Source organism: Danio rerio, chromosome 19, assembly GCF_052040795.2.
Source record: "Danio rerio strain M-AB ecotype USA chromosome 19, GRCz13ab, whole genome shotgun sequence".
NCBI lineage: Eukaryota > Metazoa > Chordata > Actinopteri > Cypriniformes > Danionidae > Danio > Danio rerio.
In genome coordinates, this window is record NC_141039.2 from 29,196,809 (window position 1) to 29,220,805 (window position 23,997).

General features: G+C 35.5%; 1 protein-coding gene across 8 annotated transcripts in view; it reads right to left on the minus strand.

Annotated features, from left to right (window-relative positions):
* gabbr1b (gamma-aminobutyric acid (GABA) B receptor, 1b) overlaps positions 1–23,997 on the minus strand; it is a 227,460-nt gene that overhangs the window by 61,930 nt on the left and 141,533 nt on the right. For all 8 annotated transcript variants that reach the window (XR_015516832.1, XR_015516831.1, XM_087295827.1 and 5 more), the window contains 5 exons: positions 20,692–20,793; positions 17,987–18,052; positions 17,659–17,850; positions 9,280–9,525; positions 5,520–5,583 (listed from right to left, as the gene is read on the minus strand). Coding sequence is in view for 6 of the 8 variants with exons in the window: in XM_087295827.1 (XP_087151953.1) it covers positions 5,520–5,583; positions 9,280–9,525; positions 17,659–17,850; positions 17,987–18,052; positions 20,692–20,793 (670 nt within the window). In the remaining 2 variants the exon portion in view is untranslated. The remainder of the gene's footprint in view (positions 1–5,519; positions 5,584–9,279; positions 9,526–17,658; positions 17,851–17,986; positions 18,053–20,691; positions 20,794–23,997) is intronic.

Here is a 23,997-nt window from a genome sequence, read left to right on the forward strand (position 1 = left end):
AATCACAGGCTGAAAAATGCTGTCTACATGGAGGTAAGACATCAGCCAGGCACTTTGAATTAAATTTTTGAGTAGCATCCCGTCTAGCAGGATGCTTTCATCTAGATGGCTTTTGAAAGCAGAATATGGATTCCTTCTTTGATACCCCACAATTCTGTGCTTGGGGTTTGGCAGTGTGGAAATATAGAAATATAGAAAATAAAAATGGGATCTTAGGGAGTAAAATTGTTTTTAAATGGATATTTTTGCGAGAAAGATATGGGGCCTTATATCATATACCCGGTGCAACAAAAGCACAAGACGTGCTTGGCATGATTTTTTGCTGTTTTCAGACAAGCGCAGCAGTAATTTTCATGTTTTGTGCCACATTGTTTAAATAGCAAATCCATTTGCGCTACTTTGTAGACTCATGGGTTGCTGGTCTAAAAAGGAGGTGTGTTAAGGTGCATTATTGCCATGTTGCTATTTTTAGGAACTAAAATAGAGCGTGCTATTGACCAACTAAAATCTGGTCTAAAGTCCAGTGCAGAGCATGTAAGTTATGTGTAGGGCCAGACGAAATCTGCAGATTTTTTTTGCTATTTCTGCTGAGAATTTTTTGAAAATCTGCAGATTTATGCGGAATAATTTTGGAAGTATCATAACTAAAACCTTAAAATATGAAATAAAATTAATACATTTTTTACTTGTATTTAATGTTTACAGTGCAAATCCAATTGGATCTACTTTATTTGGTGAACAAAGCAAGTCTCTCTTATAACATCTCCACTAAAAGACAGAAAATATTACTTTACAAATTGTACTGTAAATAAATCGTATAAATATTTTCATATTAGTCAATAATATTTCCAAAATTAATAAAAAAAATACATTTACTTAAGTAAATACACAGAATCAATAATAGGCAAAAAATCTGCGGAATTCTGCGAGCGCAGATTCTGTGTGGGCCTATGTAGGTTGAAAACATGTACACATAGCTTATTACACACAGGATGTACAGCAATACACAAATATCCTTACATATGAAAACAGTTCAAGGATTAAAATGTTACAAAAAAGATTTTTTTTCTACATAAATAATAAGAAACTTTACCTCTTTATGTCAGGGGGCTTTTTTCAGTTTATTCATTTGCATAATGTTATTATATTAGCTGTATAATTTATTATATGCATATTTATATTTGTTGTAATATAAACAAGTTTAGATTGCATACGCTCTAGTCGCAGGAGTTCAAATATTTCAACGTATCCGCAGCTCAAATCAAATCCAAATTCTCCACATACGGAGATGATGGAAACTCTACGGACTGGACTACATTCCATTGGAAATGGATGACTTCCAGTCTGTCGCTTGCCGTTTTGCACCATGTGCTTTAAACTTTGCACCTAGATCATTAAAATCAAGCTCATTGAGAGGGGCTTAACATTATATAAAATATACTTCCTTTATAAAAACAATCTAATTTTATTAAAATTTTACAAATATAAAAAAATCTATATTGACATCCATATTAAAATATATATTGAATGATAAATAGTACAATATTAATAATTAAGCTTTTTAAAATTGTATAGAGCCACTGTTTTAGATACTTAGCAATTATGTTTTGCTGCTCTAAAAGTCTGTCTGAAGGCAGTTTCATCAGGAACTCAATTTCAGGATCACAAGAAAGGTCCTGATTACTTATGCAAATGAGCAATTTTCATTTTAATAATTAATACATGTCTACAAACAGTTATGAACAAGAACTAATGGAACAATATGTTCTAGACAGATGAGACAAAGGTAGAACTGTTTGGCCAGACAGGGGGAAACCAAATAAGTGCTTTGATGAAAAAATAAAAAGACCCTCGAAGCAACTGTAAAGTACGCTGGTGGAAGCTTTATTGGTTTGCGGTTATTTTCTGCCTGAGGGCCTGTCAGATTGGCATCATAGGGTGAACCATGAATCCCACATTGTACCAGAGGACTAGACCATGTGAGACAGACTGTCAAAAAGCTAAAGCTGAAATACAGACATGCACAAAGCAGAGCTTGCAATAAAATGATTCAAAACCCCCAAGCAAAGCCATAAAAATAGTCTTAAAAAGTCTAAATGTTAGGCTATCGATTGGAAAAGTGAAATCCTAGACCTCAACCTCATAGAAGTGGTGTGGGGGGGGACTGAAAACAACTGTACATGCAGAAAAGCACACAGCCAAGAGTTTGATATGAAATATAAAGCAAACATTTGTTAATGTAGAGCACAGATACACCTGAAACACCTACAGCAAGTGACTTCTGCCATAACTACACTGAAGTAGGTATTTTTCCACCAACTTCTTTTTTACTCTATTTTGAACTCTCACTTTTGTTCAGGATGTACATTTTTCTCTCTTTGTAAAGTTGCACACTAAAGAAAGCCATGGCTCTTTTTCAAATATGTTCAAAATGTTATGAAGTCATAAGTGACCTAGAAAAGTTTTAATAAGAAACACCTTTTGCTATTGCATGACACTGTATCTCTTGATGGATAAATTCCAAGTTTTTTGAGTCAGTTTAACAAAAAAAAAAAAAAGAATACTATGTGCACGATTAAAAATAAATATCCAAATCGTCACCTTACAATTATACGATTCTATCAGACATTTTTGTCAAAATTGAGTTATTCACATCCTCTTATTAAATGACAAAGTTATTTACATTTTAAGACTTTTTATTTCAAAAACGAAAAAAAAAAAAATCTACAAAGTCAAACTCTAGCTTGGCTTTATCAGGTTCTTTCTGTGAGCCAATCAGCATTTCAAATACATGCACGGGGACCAATCAGGATCAGCTTTCTTTGTAATTTCGCCCGAAAGCTCAGTTGATAGCTGTTAAAGACCAGAAAGAAACACAAAACTAAGTCGACTAAATAATGCTGCACTGCACAAAATTGAGAAAAAAGCTGAAACTGAAAAGATGTGTGTAAATGTGATAAAGAATTTTTTTGTTGAAAACGAAACAGCTATTTAAAAAATCTAATATATTAAATGTAAAAGACTTTCATTTGTGTGTAAATATTCAGTGTAACAGCTCATTCGCTCATTATCTTTTTTTTTTTTCATTCATTCATTTTCTTTTTTACTTTATTATTTACTTTATTAATCTGAGGACGCCACAGCGGAATGAACCACCAACTTATCCAGCATATGTTTTTTTACGCAGCGGATGCCCTTCCAGCCACAAACCAACACTGGGAAACACCCATACACTCTAGCAATCACACATATAGACTACGGCCAATTTAGCTTATTCAATTCACCTATAGTGCACCTGAAGGAAAACCACACCAACTTGATGAGAATATGCAAACTCCACACAGTAAAGCCAACTAACCCAGCCGAGGCTCAAACCAGCGACCTTCTTGCTGTGAGGCGATTGTGCTACCCACTGCACCACCATGACGACCTGTTTTCTTTTAAAGTCTTTAAATGTGATACTAAGCCTTGAAGGGCACATAATTAAACATGGGACATTTAATACAAAAAAAATAATTCAATAATTCATAAATAGCAGAAATATTACCATATTAGTTATATAAAATTAAAATCTGCACCGGACAAAATATTTAGCACAGCCTACACAAAATATTCCCCCTAAAACATTAAATCAATGTTATAGAAAGCAAAAATGTAACTTTCTCAATCATCAACATTGTTACAACACCAATTTAATTTTTTAAATAAAATTAATAAACAGGCTATATTTCTTATATATGATTATATTTCTTAAAAAGCAACGCTTCAATTAATGATCTGCCAGATACAACCTTATAATTCCAAGCAGAAAATGACTTAAAATTAGGAGGTTCTTTGCCATTTTTTAACCCCAATTTGCAAATTCTCTGTCATGTTAATGTATAAAAGAGCTGTAATCAGGCCATAAAAGTTAGGCCCTATAGGGCCCGAGCCTGACACACTTCTGCCCGAGCACGACAAGTACATTTTGATTGACAGCTTTTTAAAAGCCCAAACCCGTTTATAGCCTGACATTATTCAAATGTGCACAAGCACACAACTCTTTTGCCTTTTTTTAAGAATGAGTGGTTTATACGCGTTTTAACATAATTTATTTATTTAACAAATGTACTGTATAGGCCACTTACAATTTGGAACAAAGAAATAAAATAGGTCCTCGTAACATCTCAGCACACTAAATAGTACATACACTTAGCCGTTAAACTGGCCAGCACACCAATAAAAACAAGTCTTTCTTAAAAAAATAAAATGAAATGAAATTCTAAATTGTGACAGGTATTTGGCAATAACGAAATTGGGATAAAGACTCTCAAGGTTTGCTTCGGCACTTCACTTCACAATTCGGCCTTAAGGCAACAGTGAAGCTGAAAATTATGAAAATAATGCCAACACTGGCCTATATACTCTGACTATATTTATTTAATATTTAGTTATAATTTGAAAATCCTTTATTCACTAAGATAAGGCTACGTGTTTTTGTGGAGGAACGTTATTTGATTGGTCCTGAAAAATGAGGTCACACTCTACATTGAAGCCGATGTCATGGAAAATTAAATGGATGTTCTTGGCTGGTGGAAAATGAAATAACAATCCTACCCAAAACTTGCAAAATTTGCCAGATCACTACTGTGCATCCCGGCTAGTAGCAGCAGCAGTGAAAGGGTGTTCAGTGCTGCTGGACCCACCATCAGTGAGCGCAGGACCGATCATCTTTAGTTACATCTTTGCAGGGATGGGTTTTAATGTTGTAACAAACAATTTCATTACTTTCTTGCGCTAATCAAAATGCATCACATGACTGTTCATTTGCCACGCAAGCTGGAACACAAGCCCGACCCAACCCAGTCTAAAATGATAGAAATTAAGTCTGAACCCACCGAAACCCGTCCGGTCCCATCGAGTTCCTTCAGCTCTAACACACATATTGTTTGCTGTATGGAATGCAAAAAGCTCAATATCTTTAAATCATTTAGAATGCAGACAGAACCTTATAATTTTAAGGTGATGAAATATTTAAATAAAATATTTTTAAGTGCCAAAATGATAGATTTTACTGTAAAAACTGACAATAACTAATGGGTTTTTATTAAAAAAATCTAATTTAGCATGGATACGAGAGTGGCTTCTTCTGAACCATGCCTACTGAAATATTCACTGAATTGTATTAACATTTCATGCACATGTAATTTTTCCCTCTTCAATCATATTTTTGAGAGCGCATGAGAGCTGAGGGGATAAAAAAAAAATCAAGCATCGTTCTATCTTCTAGCTTTGGCAAAATGATTACAGCTCTGGAGCTTTTGAACCCAGGAAAAACAGTGTTTTGCCTGACACCTGTGCTACTTTCCAAATGGAGCGAGAACAATGATCGCAGAGTCGTTCATCATTTTAGAACTGAGCAGGAGCATCCATGCATACTGACTACACCTGCTGTCCACTTTCATGTAACCTTTATTATATCTGCACTTTACAGTTTTCACAGGGAAAATAAATCATATAATGACTTTCACTTTGCTTACCTTGCAGTTGTTCAATGAGGGTCCAAGCCATCCTAGAGCCCTGGGCGTCAAACACCACATGACCCTGAGAGAGAATGAAAATATTTTTACCTCTATTATAGGGCTGCATGATATTGAAAAATCTGATATTGTGATATTTTATTTTTCTGTAATAAATATTGCAATATGAATACAGTTTCACAAGATAGTTGAATAGTTCTATCTGACGGTTTTCTGGGGAGTCGAACAGTATACAGGTACAAAAATTGAATAATCACAATGCAAAAAATGCTTTTCCTACTTTGCTTTGTTTTCTTTCTAGTCTAAATGTCTGAAAACAATTCTTAGATCAAGTAAAAATATTGTTTTGTTTTAAAAGCCAGATGAAATAAGACAAAATTAAGAGTTTTTCCTTAAAACAAGCTAAATTATCTGCCAGTGGGGTAAGTAAAATAATCTTGTTTTCTCTTTGAAATGTAGATATTCTGACTAGAAACTAAGACAAAAATTCTAAGGAAAGAAAAACATTCTTTGTTTGTTGTTGTTGCATGAATTGTATAAATTCCATATAAATAAATTGATAAATTACAGTTCTGTGGCTCCTTGTCAACTATAATCCAGACTTAACATTGCATTGCGATGTGACTATTGTGGATGTGAACATTGCGATATCGATGCTGAAATTATATATTTTGCAGCCCTACTCTATTATACTTCTGCTTTAGCATCAGTGTTGTTTTTTGGGGGGTCCACACTGTGTAGTTTGGTTCTCTTAGTTTGTTTGGTCTGGATCAAGAAAAAATAAAAATAAAAACTAAACTTTTTGTAGTAGCCGATATTTACATGATCAAATGAGATGAAAATCTAATAGCTAATCTAATCTAATGTAAATCAATAAAAAAAAAATATTGCATTTTTTCTTTATTTGCCAAACATTTTTTTTCATCAAAAGCAACTTACAAATATGGACAAAATGTAATCAAAGAAACAAAAGAATGACAATATTAAAATACTCTTATAATAACCAGTTTGTCTAACGAAGTACACAAAGTTTTTTTTTATTTTATTTTATGAATATTAAAAAGCAAATCGTATATTTAATAGAATGTGTTATTTTTAAAAATAGAACCAGGAATTTAACAAGATCAAAATTTATTTTTACATAAATATATGGTTAATATATAATAAGCCATTAACTATGACTTTTACCTTAATAAACTACTAATTTGTTTATTAATAGTTAGCAAAGTAGTAGCTGGTTCAGCTATTAAGCAGGATTATGAATGTAGAATAAGATCATACTTTGTAGGTACCAATAAACAGCCAACATCTTAATAACGAGCAGGTAATAAAGCCAGTTTTCCCAGTGTTGGGTTGCGGCTGAAATGGCATCCGCTCTGTAAAACATATGCTGGATAAGAGGTTCATTCCGCTGTGGCGACTTCTGATTAATAAAGGAACTAAGCCAAAAAGAAAATGAACAAACAAATGAATGAATAAATAGTAAGCCAGTTGTTAATAGGGGGATTTGTTGCTTAAGCTGAAATGTTAATCTATATTTATAAAAAGTATTAATACTTAAAATGCAGATTAAACAGACAGTGAAACTGTTATCCTATTTATTTATGTTATACATATAATATTATGTTAGACAGTTACACTATATCCCCTACGCCAACTAGATTTCACCAAATAGGACATGCTCCTGGATTAAAGTCTATGTTGATCCTGGAACAACATTCCAATCAGCCAATCAGACTTATGATACTTTTACCAATTATGTTAGGTTTATGACTTCTACATGATTGTGATCCAACTTTTATGCACTTAATTTGAATGTTATCACTCGAATGCTCATTATTAGTGGTTATAAGCTGATAGATATGGGCCAGTAGGGGTCTTCTGCACCTACTGGTAGGCTCAGAAGGCTGTTATCATCCATCTACATGGTTAATCAGCTATACTAACAGAGAAGACTCCAGATCCAGATCTGTTTTTACATTACTGCGACGGTTGGGTTTAAGGTTGTGGTAGGAGTAGACGTTATTAAAATACAATTAATGAGAAATTTAATAAATATTATAAATCATTTTTGATAACTTCTGGCCGCAGTCGTATGCCATCTATAACTGATTACCATGTGGATGGATGATATCAGCCTTCTGAGCCTATCAGTAGGTGCAAAAGACCCCTACTGGCCCATATGTATCAGCTGATAACCACCCATTCAATCGAGTGATAACATTCATAACTCTAATTTTGGGAATAATTTACAGTTATGGTTGGGTTTAGTGGTAGGGTATAGGACTGGATTACATTTTGGAACAAAAGTTCCCAAAGTGGGGGTCAAGACCCCCTTGGGGGGGGGGGGGGGTCGCTGGACAATGAGGGAGGGGGGATGCTTGGCGATTTCCAAAAATCAAATTCATTTTAATAAACTATTAGAATGGCCATATTTTATTCATAGCCTACTGAAAACAAAATGGTATGTTAATAGCAACATTGTTAAGATGTTAATAATAAACATTAAAAAACAACATGCAAATAAAAAGCCATCAGACTTTGATTGTTTTGCGCCCCCTGGGCTGATTACATTACATTACAGACACAGCAATAGTGTCAGCTGCAGCAGATTGATTTTATGGCACCAGGTCAAACTCTCTGACACCTTTACCTTTACTCACATACATGAAAAATAAATACAGGCCACAACTAAACATGGAGAATGGTTTCTGGGTGTTGTTCTTAAAAATTAAACAATGACTAGACTTAGGCTTATTGGTATGTGTGCCACGTTAGCCCCTTTCACACATACAGACCTTTCCGGAAAATTGCCGGCAATTTTCCGGAACGGTTGTATGTGTGAACAGGTCCTTTTTGAAAATACCGGTAAATTCGTTCTGGCTATTTTCCGGAAAGAGAAGTTGTAACATTACCGGCAATTTGCCGGAATGCTGCGCTGTGTGAATGCAGAAGGAAGATTCCCGTAATAAGCGCGTGCACGTCTAGAACGTGCTGACGTGAGACGTCTGCTTTAGCCAATCACAACAGTCAGACGCATTTACGTCCGCGCGGTTTGTGAGGATAAAAGCCTTTGAATATTTTTCCAGACACATTTAGCTGCTAGAAGTTAGTCAGATTTCGTTTGTATGTTCTTCTTAATGCCAACTGTGTAAATAATCATCGATGAGATGCTTATGATAAGCCGTTGTTTGTTTAACTTCAAGCTTTGCGTGCGCATATGAGCGCCTGCACACGCAGATAATATGAACATCTCGACATGCGAAAGTGATCCTGCGAAAGTTGTTCACAATATTGATCATCCACAGAGTTTGTAATTTAGTCAAATGTTTACAAATACAAGAGCAGCCGTTTAAAGCTCATTTGTGGTGAATGATGTCAGAATTTACCGGTATTTTGGAATGGATGTGTGAATGCTCTTTTCCGGAAAATTTCCGTAACGTCCTCGCCTGTGTGAACAGCGCTTTTTTGAATATACCGGTAAAGTCGTTCCGGAAATTTTCCGGATATTTACCGGTATCACTGTGTGAAAGTGATAGTTGTGTTCAAGGATTACATATCTATAACCACTTCAGAGATTATTGGGAGTCATGAGTCACTTGCATTGTTATTTCGGGGGTCGCCGGCTAAAAAGTTTGAGAACCCCAGGTATAGACAATCTAAAAAAACATACGCTGATGCAATCCGGTAAGTGTTTATTTTGAAATAATATTAACAAACATCACAATCATTTATACTTCTAGCCAAATTTTTCACTCACCGAAACCCCCTCGAATGAACTTGTGTTCAGGGCTCGGTAAATCTCCGCCGTGATGTCCTTGTTATTATAATTAAAGTCTTCCAATCTGCGGCCCTTTGCCTTCAAGGGTCCCACTGTCTTATTGAGTGCCAGAGCCAGAGCCCATACTGCATCATACGCCAAAGGAGCTTCCTGAAATCCTCCGGTCTCCTCTGGATTCTTCCCGCCCAGCTTGGACATCAGCTGCGCTAGAAACTCCTGTGAGGTCTGGATCAAAGAGAAGGCAAAACAGTATCATCTGGCATGCATACAGATGGCAAAATATAGTGCACTAACTAGAGTTTATGCATGATGGACCTTAAGCAGGACTTCATATTCACTGAATTAGTCAGAGACTGAAAAAGGTCTACAGTTAAAGTTAGAATTATTAGCCTTCCTGAATTATTCGCCCTCTTGTATATATTTTTCTCCCACTTTCTGTTTAACAAAAAAAAAAATATATTTTCAACACATTTCTAAACATAACAGTTTTAATAACTTATTTCTAATAACTGATTTCTTCATCTTAGAGATGATGACAGTACATAATATTTTACTAGGTATTTTTCAAGTATTCTGTTTAAAGTGCAATTTAAAGGCTAAACTAGATTACTCAGGTTAACTAGGCAGGTTAGGGTAATTAGGCATATTGTTGCATAACATTGCTTAATGGAGCTAATAATATTGACCTTAAAATGCTTTTAAAAACTTAAAACTGCTTTTATTCCAGCCGAAATAAAACAAATAAGACTTTCTCTAGAAGAAAAAAAAAATATTATAGGAAATACTGGGAAAAAATCCTTGCTCTGTTAAACATAACTTGGGAAATATTGTATATTCAAGGCTTTTTAAGCTCTTTAAACGTCAAATTTAAGCACCTTTCAAGCACTTTTCAGGTCCATTTTCAAATTTTCTATCACATTACAAATGTTCTAAATTACATATTTACATGCATTTACATCTAACCAGCAAGCATTTTTAGTCTAAAAGACATCTAAACATACTCGTTTTGGCTAATACAAGGCTAAATTTGGGTTGTCAGTAAAAATCTAATAGAAGTCTAAGAACAGGCCAAAACTAGACTAGTCATCAAATAAACCAAATTGAATGACTACACATGTAAAGTCTGTCTAATCTATCTATTTCACAACTAGTCTAGTTTTAGACTTTTCTTAGATGCCTCTTAGATTTTCACTGACAGCCCAAGTTTAGCCTTGTTTTAGTCAGGCTGTCTACGCTTAGATATCTATTAGACATCTATTAAACACAAGATTGTTTGCTGGGTAGTAGTTCTAGTATTTTACAGCATAGTAGCCTAAGGAAATGCTTGAATGGCATGTTAGTCCTAAGCTCAACACTGAAATACTTTCACTTTTTAAATGTAATGCACTCACATCATTAATGTGTCATCTTTTACCTTAAATTTGTATTGATTTTGATTTCATGCACAGCGCATGCTTTTGAAGCAGTAATAGCCATGCATTGTTCTCATTTTATGCAAAAACAAAAATACTTAATTTATGTTAATAATTAATTATTAATATATTTTAAGTAAGATAAATTATTATAAAAGCAACACAATTATATTTTCAAACACTTTTATCAAACCTTAAACGTTTCAAACATTTCCAGGGATTTCCAGCACTCAAACTCTGTATATAATGAATAAAATGACTACATGTTTATAAATGAAGACTGATATTTAATCTGAAAAAAATGGAAAAGTATTAGTATAAGGTTTTTAGATATGTAAATTCAGAGATTAACCTATAATCACAGTAACCTGCTTGTGTAATAAAATGTAGTTCATGTTTCCTTTGAAAATTCTGATGCAGTGAGTTGTTATGATGACAGTGAATGTTGACAGTGAGATATGGTTAGTTGTTATTATTATTATTATTATTATTATTTTCTCTTCCCTCAGCTGTATGGGGTTTAAATGTTGGGAAAGGTGTTGTTCTGAAAAAAGTAAAAGCACAGAAAAAAAAAAAAAAGAAAAAAAAAAAAACCTGCCAGACTTCTGACGGCTAGAAAGCGAAAGTGAGGTCAAGGTAAGTTACAGTACAGTTCATCACCGCGGGAGTGCATCATATAGATGGAGGTACTTTTCTCCTGGGTGTGAAATCTTCATTCGCACACACCAGGACCTGAAGCGCCAAAAATAAACTCCCGCTTTCACACACACACTCTGAAGATGTTCCATGTCATTAAGGGGGGAACTGGGAAAAGAAATAGAGTTGGCGCGCTCTTATTGCGGAGGCATACGAAAACCGATTTCCTTGACATTTTTCACACCTTATAGAAACAGCTGAGGCACCTTCCTCGGCTTCAAACAGGTGCGTTTTAGGAAATGAGCCAAGCTGCAGATGGGCATCTGGATGATTGCTTGATGCAAATAGACAGTGGAGAACGGCGTGAAACTACAGCATTTCGCCTCTCTTTAAATTACATCCTCAAAGTGTGGGGTTAGGCGAGGATGAGGGAAACAAATTATTGTGATGTTGAACCAATTTAGCATGGCCATCTTATCCCAAATGCGCCTGTCCAACATGACAGTCTTTTTACGTCAGATGTGAAGCATAGGTGTCTGGACGGGTGCCCAGATTGCTCCGGATCCAGGAAAACAGCAGGGAAATATGCATGCGAGCCAATTCCCAACACAGAGCCCCGGAGTTGGGTGGGCTCCAGACAGCACCCCCCTTGAGCTCACACCTGTCCATCCAGCTCTCCCAGGGCTCTGACCCCTACAGGACTCTTTGGATTTTCACATCTGAGAATAGTGTGTGCACTGCTAAAGATATAACGGTATGGTTTGAGCTAACCCCAGTGGGAAAACTGAATTCGTTATCTAAACAGAACGAAGCCTGTCTGCACTGCAATAATCTGAGGATGATGTCATTGTAAACTGTGCAGCATATGGAACCACGCGGGACACTGGTGGTCTGATCTTTATGGGTTTTTCAATGGCCGGTGAGGACATGCGGAGTACAGGGTGGCTGATGGCCAATAGATACAAAACAGAATTCATTGATGCTGAATAAATGACTTGATATATGCAAATTATCTCTCTTTCTCTCTCTCTCTTTGTGTGTTCATTGATTAGATAGCCAATTTCATAGTGCTTTCAATGGTTGCAGTTAAATATCAGGAATGCATGATGCATTCATAAAACAAAAATGTTTGCAATGTTGAACAATTACTGCGTTCGACTGTGGGAACAAGTCAAGGGTGAGTGAATGAAGGCAGAATGTTCATTTTTAGGTGTACTATCCCTTTAATACTGTAGTGGAAGTGGCTCCCATAATGTGATGGTGATTAAAAACAAACCTTGTAAAGTTCATACACTAGTTGATTGAATGCGTAATGAACAAGTTTATAGTGTGTGTAAGTGCATGGTCATATGGGACACAATATATAATATATTTAGTGCTCCCCAGCGTGATTGCTAGCATGCCTATTCTGGTGTGTTACTATGCAGGTAAAAAAGTAGTTGCTAATGTGTGCTATGGCTGCCGTACACAAATTATTATGTTATATTGTTAATTATATGCAGTTAAAAGGGTGTTTGTAAAAGTTTGTATCATGCTGCTATGAAGTTGCTAAGGTATACCAAAGACTATAGAAAACACAAGACATGTCACGCGTATAGTTTTGAATGGGGAAAAGTGTACGTCAATATGGCGAATGAAGCCCCGACTACTATTACAGGAGCCAATCTTCAATCGCTATAGACTGACATTTCTCCAGTGGGAGAACTCGAACCAGACGTAACAGTGTGCTTTTACGACAGTTTGGTGGACAACAAACACACTGGAATTTCAGCGAATAAGAAATATATCAACATAAAGCTTGAAATCTGTGCTTTTAAATGAACCAAATGCACTTGAAAACAAAAGGTTTTTTTGGTTTTAGAATCAGTATGAAATGACAGTCTGTCCTGTCAAATACACATCACATGACAGCAGCAACTACGCAAACGCCAACGAACTAGAAAACAAAGAGTCGCTGTCATTTCTCGAGGAGATTTACCATCAAAACCAAGTTATGGATTACTTCAGAAGAGCAGTGCGATCAGACGATCATTATCCAGAGGATGATAATATGTAGAATGGCCAAAAATAAGGTTGGTGTCATGATCTCGTTCTTTTCAAGTGGGCATACGCATTAGATTGGGCAACCTAAAATTAAGCCGATTTTGTATGATTTGGACATTTAGAAAAACAAAATTTATGAGACAGTTGTTGTTTAACATTGGTGAGTCCAAATATGTAATGTAATCATAAGTTTGGCAAACAGTTTTGGAGAATTTGATGTTTCCCCATTCAGACAGAATGCTCAAGCTATTTGCCCGAGAGGCATTTTAAAGATGGCCGTCAAGTGAAATGACTTGCCTTAAATGGATTTTGAATATACTCAATGGTTGCCAAATGTTGTCCAATGAAACAATGTTCATATTAAACTATTGCTATTAAAGCTAATGTATTTTTTTAGAACCAGGCTTTCCTAAATGAGGCAAAAAGACTTAGAATGACATGGCATTCTAATATTACAGCACACCATTGCAATATTACAATCCGTTAAACAAAATGATTGACTTTCCAAAAAAATAAAAAACTTTCTAACATTTACAGATGGAGGGTGTACCTGTGAAACGAAAGCTATGCACAGAGGAAAACACCACATTTCAATCACATTTCAAACACATCTGTCAGCAGCATCTGTGTCTGTCAAAGCATCTGACAAGGCAAACCGCTTCAAGCTATATGTGTTGAATAAATCTTTTTAAAGCTCTTAATATTTAATTATGCACTTTTCCTGCTGCAACTCACAGTATCCTCACTGTTTCTTCAGTGAGGATTATTTATCTGGTTGTTAAGGTATGACATTGGAATATTGTTCAAGCCTTTGATCATCAGAATTGAGAAAATCTATCACCCTTTATGATCATTGTTTAGTCAAATCAGTAAAAAATCATACTGTCCACGACAGACTTGATGAATCCAAAACACGAATATTCCAATGAATTATTAAACAGATTAGGCAGTGGTATGAGCATTAAATTGATGGCTATGAAGATTTTCAATAGTATTTCAGCACACTATGAGCATATATTACAATCTGTTGAGACCCCCGTTTAGTCTAATAGAGAATTTGGACCCAGAAACTGTGATGCATGATGTCAGACTAGCTTTTAACTATAATTTTTAAATAATATACAGTTGAAGGGAAAAATATTAGCCCTGCTTTGAATTTTGTATTATTTTTTTATATATTTTTATATTTCACCTATTTTTAAGATGAGTCTTTTGTGTCTTCAGAATGTGTCTGTAAAGTTTCAGCTCAAAACACCGATTAGATTATTTATTATAGCTTTCAATAAATATTTTCTGCCCTAAATACAAAATAGCTGTTTTTGTTGCCTGTGCCTTTAATGCTAGTTCTCCCTTCCCACCGTTCCCACGTTCCAGTCAGAGTGTGCCTCAATCTCTGCCTCGGCTGCGTTAGATAAACAGTACAGTGACAGACATGCAGGAAGCAGATCTCAAAATAACATTTGTGATGAAAACTACAGTAAGAACTTTCCCAATGGGTTTTTATTGTATTTGTTGTGGAGTTAATTCAAGCCTTTTTGCAATGATGAGTACCACACAATGTTACAAAGTTCACACACACTCACACACAGCACATGCATTTAACTTTGCACTGTTTTGCACGGCAAATGTGACAGGATAGACACTAATATTCACTGCTGTATGGATATCTGTTATGTTAATGTACAGAATAAACCTGATTTAACGGTCACAAACTGGGACTGAAGCGTCTTGTATTATAATTTTACTGACATATGGTTGGGATGATAAAGTAAATACAATAAAATCGCTGTAATTCATTATAAACATGCACGTTTTAAAAATGTTTTAAACTTGTAAAACTTATTCTTGATTACATTTGATGATGACTGATGATTACAGCGAGCCAAACAGATCTTTTAATCCCAGTTACTTTGCGCATGTCCTGTCTTGTTGATATGATTATTCGCGTTAATATGGAGACATGTTATCATGTAGCTGTCAATCAATTCGCTGGGCAGGGAAACCGTACTCCTATTTCATGTTGTGGTTGGCCTCAAAATGGGAGAGATTTGGATCCTTTTTTAATGTCAGGAAATTTATAAAAAGAGACTTATTGTATTTATATCAACCCAATATGACTGTGGACACACTATACCAACACACAGTTCTGTCCAAACAGCTTTCAAAATATGATATTCATAATAGATAACTTTTAACATGATTTGTTAAGTGATGCTTAACAGAGCAAGGAATATTTTTAAGTATTTACTATAATATTTACTATTGTAGAAAGTCTTATTTCTCTCCAGTGAAGACTTAGAGAAACTTGTTCATGCTTTTATCAGCAGCAGGGTGGATTAATGTAACGGCCTCCTCACTGGCCTTCCCAAAAAGACAGTCAGACAGTTACAGCTCATTCAGAATGCTGGGGCCAGGATTCTGACCAGAAGCAGGAAATCAGAGCACATCACACCTGTCCTCATGTCTCTACACTGGCTCCCAGTTACATTCAGAATAGATTTTAAAGTATTATTAATTGTCTATAATCACTAAATGGCCAATGACCTCAATACATTACAGATATGCTCACTGAATACAAACCTAACAGATCACTCAGATCTTTAGGATCATATAAACTAGAAATTCCAAGAGTTCAGTCAAAGCAGGGTGAATCTGCCTTCAGCCACTACACCCCTCGCTGCTGGAATCAGCTTCCAGAAATGATCAGATGTGCTCCAACATTAGGCACATTCAAATCAAGACTGAAAACACATCTGTTTAGCTGTGCCTTTACTGAATGAGCACTGTGCTACGTCCAACAGACTGCACTATTATGTTTTTCTTTTTCGTTTTCATTCTTTTATAACCTATTTTAACTCATTTTTATTTGTTTTTATTCTGCTTTAATAATTTTTATTGTCTGCATTTTATGTTCCTAAACTTGTCTTTTTTTATTCCTGTTTATCTAAAGCACTTTGAATTGTCACTGTGTGTGAAATGTGCTATATAAATAAACTTGCCTTCCCTTGCCTTGCTTGCCTTAGTTTGGCTGGAACACAGCAGTTTTAAAAAGCATCATTAGCCCTACTATGAATTTTTTTTTTCAATTGGCTACAGAACAAATCACTGTTGTCCAATTACAAGCCTAATTAACCGGACTTGCCTAGCTAACCTAAGACTTTAAGCTATATACTAGCATATTGCAAAATAACTACTGAAATATTATGTAAGACATTATATAAGACAAAATAAACAACACATATACAGCATTTATTAATCATAATTGAACATTTACTAATGCATTATTAACATCCAAGTCCATGTTTGTTAACATTAGTTAATGCACCATGAGTTAACATGAACTAACAATGAACTATTGTATTTTCATTAACTAACGTTAACTAATATGAACAAATACAGTGGTAAATGTATTGTTTATTGTTTGTGCATGTTAGTAAATCCATTAATTAACATTAACTAATGAACCTTATTGTAAAGTGTGACCAATAAATCTGTATTAAACAGCATGTGTGAAATATTTAGAAAATAATTAATATTTCACAGGAGCAAATAATTTTTGCCTTCAACTGTATCATTGTGCAGTACTAAATCAATATAGCGCCCAGATCTGGTTGTGACCGGTTTTGCTCTTCCTTAGGTTTTCAACCAACATACAGTGCTCAGCATATATAAGTACACCCCTTACAAATCTATCTTTAAAATTCATATTTTTAGTATGAAGCTATAAAATATTATATTTGTGCATGTGCATTACATTAGTCAGTACTGAAGCCAATTATGGGGTTTATTTAACAAAATAACTTACATAGTAACAATAATGATATAAAAACTAGTACACCCAAATGTATGTTATAGATAAAAATATTAAATACACATTTTTTAAAAAAAATATATAAAAATTGTTTAAATTTTGTAGGTTGTAATTTATGTTTGCAATATTATATTTGTATTATCTTTCAATTTCTAAATATGTTTGGTGACTAAAATATTATTTGAATAAATATATGTTTAATAAATCTATTTTGTTTAAATGCACCAAAATACACCGCCTATATTTACTGGGAAATGGATAAAAACATTCATTTCAAAATGGGGTGTACTCAATTATGCTGAGCTCTGAATATTGCTGGTAACAACTACCATTGCTTCAAAGCAAAACTTCATGGTTTGAGATACTATTCCACAAGCCCACAGGATGGTCCTAGCCTCAGGGCACAAACCAAGCAATAAAGAAAGCAGAAAATAAAATTTTTTCAAGCCCACTCACCAGGTTGGAGGCCCCTCTCACTGTCTCTGGGTTGAGCATGACAATCTCAGTGGTCACATGTCCCTCCACAGCTTCTGTCATCTGCTCAACAGTGCAGTTGATGGATGGGTCTTTGATCTTGAACCAGTTGTCAGCGTACCAGCCAATCAGAAACCACACATACTTTTTCCCATACAGCTTCTCCTTATAGACCTGCAGTTGGGTTGTATGAAACAGGTCGGGTTAGAGACCGACTTGAGCCAAGAATGAAAAATGAACAGAAACACCATGTTTCCCCTTTGACACTGACAAAGATTAATCACGCTCAGCATGATGGCTGATTACCAACCTCACAAAACACTTTCCTGGCTTCCGTTTCGTAAAACAGCCCCACAATGATGCGAGCATCTTGCCTCTGTAGGAGCAGGGGGGAAATTGATGATTAGAACAAAAAAATGAATACAACAATTTGCAGAAGTCAGTGAATTAGCATGAGAGGGAGGTCCCTTTAGTATTTAAAAGTGCTGCTATGCAAAACGCTGCAGTAATTTCGGTTTGGACAAGCAGTCTAATCAGTACTACTTTCCCCTCTCAGCAGTGTGCTATATTCCAGGTTACCATGGTTCTCTGGTGGTACTCCATTAATCTTGTGGACCAGATCTAGGACGGCACACATGGCAGGCCTTTGCTTGAGAGGGAGCCAGGGGCCTAGCAGTCACTGGAGAGAGCAGGACGAGGGGGGGAACAGATCATCTGACCCATGTTCCAATTAAAACGATTCTCCTCAAGAATGAGATCAGATCCCTGCATTGTTATATTTTCCTCCCGGACTTAAATGATGTCCTGTGGCGTGACAGACCCAGAGCTAGCCAATCACAATAAAGGTGCATGTGCCTGTTTTTTTTTTTTTTTTTCCATGTGGATGTGTTGATAAGGAAATCTTTAGGGCAACATCAACATGAAAGAAAAAAAAATGAGGATGTTTTGCTTAAAATAAATTAAGTCTATTTCAGGGCTACTGCATTTCCGTATTGTGACATTTTATTCATAATATTTTCATCAACACACTTTCCCCCTAAGTCCTCATTAGCATATAACAAAACAATAATGAAACAACAAAATATTATAGTGTCATGTTTTGTTGATCAAATTATTAATTTAAAAGTTTTAATTTGTCACCTCATGCTCATTTTACGCTTGAGTTATTTTTTTTTTACTTAAGTAACTACTGAAATGCCCACATTCCCTGTTACTTAAGCCGCCTGGGGTAAATTCCTTCTATGCATGTGTTTGCATTGACGCTGTATGCAATCTACTCCTGTGAATATTCACATTTGGTGCAAACTCAGGATTAGTATTTATATTATGAACTGTTCAAAATTATTTTTTATTGAAAACTTTTTGAGGATTGTGCTTAAATGCTTAAAAAGAATATTGCATATGCTCAATTTATTTTGTTTAATTAATTTCACAATTCTGCCATTGTTATAAAATATCAATAATATGTTATGTTTACTAATATGTTCAGTACCAGCTGGGCCATTTGGTGTTTCTGTGAGGACTTTGAATGTTCTCCCTGTGTTTCCCTGTACTTGGCTGCAGCTGAAAGGGCATCCATTGCATAAAACATGTGCCGGAATAGTTGGTGGTGCATTCCACTAAGGCAACCCCGGATAAATACGGGACTAAGCCGAAGGAAAATTAATGAATGAATGTTTATTATCTATTGTATTATGATGTATAAAAATATTATCATATTCATAATACACAAATCTATCTAATAATGGTACTACCAATCATCAAGATATAAAAAGAAATATATTAAATATGTTAATGAATGTTTCACATTATACGCATTTTGATTTCAACCATGATGTATAAAAATTATTTCCAGGAAATTTCAGCTTTCCAGCAAATCCCTGTGTAAATAAATGCATTCAGCTATCAATTCCAACTCAGGCTCATTCTGAAAAAGTACCGCTTATACATTTCTGGAGAAATTCGTCCCGGGGTTTGTATGCTTTTTGCAGTATTTGTTTTTTAAAATCCACTAGAGGCCACTGTGTATGCTTTTGGGGATCTCAAATGTCTCTCGCGATTGCCATTTCCACCTATACTGTTCTCGTGTAAATCCACCAGATACTGCTGTCGACTGACTGATTAACTGATTGACTGAACCACCTTCCTTTCTCCTCAAACCCAACCAATAGTGTTTTCAAAAGCACTGATTGACCCTGCTATTTACATGTTTATTTTATTTTTTGGCTTCTGTTTTTGTTTTTGTCCACTTTCTGGAACCATTGTTCACCAGACTCAAACACTTTCATCGTGGTCAACTACTTTCTGCGTTTCAAATCCACCAACATACATAGCAAGCTAATTGGACAAACTGGTAAAAGCAGGAAAGCTGTGCATATGGAGGTAAGCGTTCAGCTAGTAAGCAGAAAGGAACGGCATCATAATGCACCGTAGTGTTTGTTTTAAAAACAAAATGCAGCCATACGTAGTTCTGACTACATAATTCGCAATCTCCAGAAACGTATATTGGGCTACATTTTCAGAATGAGCCTATGTTGATCAATTCAGATAAATAAATTCAGATAGAGATGTTTTAGCTAAGAAAATCAGCAAAGAGTTGCAACATTTTTTAAAAAGATTTATATATATATATATATATATATATATATATATATATATATATATATATATATATATATATATATATATATAAACATAATATATAACACATATATACATATAATGCAATATACTATTTGATAAAATTATTTGTGTCACAAAAATTCTGTAATGAAAACATCTGATATTTCATGACACTCCTAATAGGAACTAAATTATTTTTAATTATTTTGTTTGTTTGTTTCTTTCTGTTTTTGGGCTGATGCAATATAAATCTATGTGCATTTCTCATCTGTCAGAGAATCCTGGGATGTTGTTGTGAAGTTGATCTGATTCCCCTAACACGGCACTGACAGAAACACCTCCATGTTGCCATGGCAGCAAGTTCATAAATGTAATGAGCGAAAGTGAAAGCACCTTGAGGTTCTTGACGGCCACAGCAGGATCCGTGAGGAAACTTTGCCTCACGCTGATCTCAATGCCTGCTTCCTTCACCCTCTGCTCTAGATCATCCAGAGTCTGTGAGAGAGAGAGAGAGAGAGAGAACGAGAGAGAGAACGAGAGAGAGAGAGAGAGAGAGAGAGAGAGAGAGAAAGAGAAATGAGATTAAAAGAGATCAGAGACAGGAAGAAAAAGGAAAGTGCATGGAAACAAGAAAAACATCTGCAAATAGATGGGAGGTGATGCCGGGAAGAAAGAGATGAGGAAGATTATTATTGCAGCAGAAAGGCAGAGTTATGGAGATAGAAAAATCAGGAAAGAACGAAAATTAGAAAGAGACTGGCAAATTCAATTTCTTTTGTTCAGACTTGTTTACTTTCCTGCGTGTCCTAATAAAATGAGAGTGTAAATTTGAATATAGTGTGTCTAACCTCAGTCTGCAGAGTGCAGGAAGAAACAAAAGGACTTAGATTCCAGATGCCAAATGTTCTCTTTTACATTTCCTACATAGCATTGTAAAGACCATGCTAAGTTCTGAAGAAAACTTTGTTTCAGGCACTCTTGTAAATACAGTTGAACTCTGAATAACATCTCAAATGATGTTTATCGGAGCTTTTTTTACAATCTTTCCTATACATTTTTTTTCTTCTGGAAAAAGTCTTATTTGTTTTATTTCAGCAAGAATAAAAGCAATTTTACAGTTTAAAAAAAAAAAAACATTTTCAGAACAAACCACTGTTACTATGAGTTGCTTAATTACCTTAACCTGCCTAATTAAGTTCTATGTTCAATGAATGTATATTACATTTTCTACCCTTAGAGAAAAACTATATAAACTTCTCATGTTAATATCACACACGAAACAGACATGAAACTCTGAATGTCATGAAGCTATATATATAGGTTTGTTTTTTCTTAAAATGTTTGAGAAATTAAATCTGACAAAAAAGTTCTTTAAACAATTAGTTCTTTAAATCATTAAACATATTAAAGACCCAGATGACTTTTAATATTCAATTAACATTACTGGAAACCATTTATGGAAAGACCATAGTTTTGTCCCAAATGGCACACTATGGACTCTTGTTCACTCAACAATGTAGTGTATGAGTTTAGTGTCATCTCAAATAAAACACTATTGTTTTTGACTAAACAGAAATTCAAATAGTTTCCCAGATTGAGTTTAACGGTTGCCAAATTAGTGAAACAAATGACTAAACTACACAATAGTACCTGTCATGAGTATAACCACATTCACTATTAGGAGATTGCATAATCACTAACAAAGATTTGTAGAATCCAAAATAAATGGGCACCAGAATCCAAAATAAATGGTTCGAGCCCCGGCTGGGTCAGTAGGCACTTCTATGTGGCGTTTGCATGATCTCCCTATGTTCACTTGGGTTTCCTACACAAGTCAAAAGGCGTGCGCTATTGGGTAAGCTAAATTGCCTGTAATGTATGTGTGTAAGTTGGGGGTTAAGCGTTGTGCCAACAACGCACCTCGTAAAACTTGTGAAACACCAACATGGTGTCACTAAATATCAACTTCCATATAAAATGACCCTGGGAGTAAGCAAGTAAGTAATCAAAAATAAATAAAGAAATCCAAGCTCAGCGCCTAATAGCTCCGCCCCTTCCATTACATGAGCAAAGCTTTGACTTTTTAGAATAAAAGAAATAATTTGGTGTGAATGCACTCATTATACTATTTATATTATTGTGCAAAATGGTGCAGAATATTACATAAAAAGCATGTGACTAGAATGTACTTTTTGCCAGAACATAAGCTTTGACTCGGTACATGGTACAAATTTTTATAGATTTTATAAGATCAAAATGTGAGTGATCACAAACATGGGGACAAAAAAAATCTATATTTCACGGGTTTTCTCTTATGGTGTGTGGTATGTCATGATGTGACAAAACACAACGCCAACATATCTTCAACCAGAGAGCTTAATATGAACACAGCAAATCTTTCAAAACCTCTCGAGTCTCAAGAATAAACATGGCGGGCAAATAAACAAGCCGATCCTCCATCTCTATTGTCCAAATCCATTTCACTTTGAGCTGGGCCAAGACTATGTTTGTTATGCTTCTGTCAGCTTGCTTTCTGATTGTATATCATCTTCTTATTTCAAATTATAATCCCCAGCTTGTACAGTGTGCACATTGGTCCCAATGTAACCCCGCCGGTCTTAAACTACCCAACCTGCTCTAAGCTGGGATCGAACAGGTGATTCTTTGTATAGGAGTCAATTGCTCTAACAAGGAGGCTAAAGACCATTGGATCTAGCATTTGTCGCTAGAGCACCTTTTGAGGTCAGAGAAGTGAGGTTTACCTGCACAGCACTTTACTAGCTGGCCTCTGCTACACTCACCCCTCTAAACCTCACTCCCATCTAGGTCATGGCACCAATGTAACCCCGCCGGTCCTACACAACCCAACCAGCTTTGAGCTGGGATCAAACCAGAGATTCTTTGTATGGGAGTTGGTTGCTCTAACAAGGAGGCTAAAGAAGGGGAGTGAGGTTTACCTGCAGAGCACTTCACAAGCTAGCCTCTACACACACATCAGGATTTCTGATTCAGGTTTGGACACCCTTGATTTAGTTCAACAAAAGCTTGAGGCCACATACTGTATAACAGAATCCTGTTCCTGGTGATCTACCTTCCTGCAAAGTTCAGCTCCAAGCCTGATCAAACACATCCAAACAAGCTAATTAGGATCTCGGGGAACATTTGATAATTACAGACAGGTGTGTCGGAGTAGGGTTGGAACTGATCTCTGTAGGTAGGCAGAACTCCAGAAGCAGAATTAGGCACCCCTGCTGTATGATATAAAAGACAGAAGTGAAGAAGTATCAACTAGACGATGAAAAAAGCAGGTCCCCAACTAAATAATCACACAACGGCAATATTATATGTTAGAGAGAATAAGTATTTTTTAGAAGATAAGAGTTACAAACAACAGAAAGCAAATGTGTCCATTCAACGTTATAAAAACATTGATGCATTTGCCATTAATTTGGGTTGGTCCAATTAAAAGGGGTGGTCCAGAGTGTGTTATTAAGGCTTGGTTATGCTTATTGTATAACCAATTGGTATTATGCTTCATTTTTAAAATATCAGATTATTGTTCATATATCTTACTATGATTATATACTGCTACTGAGCTAACATGAAATGAACTGTCAAATTTTTAACTCCTCTGAAAGGCCCACCCTCAAAAGGCTCTGATTGGTCAGCTGACTTAATGTGCTGTGATTCGCGGATCGG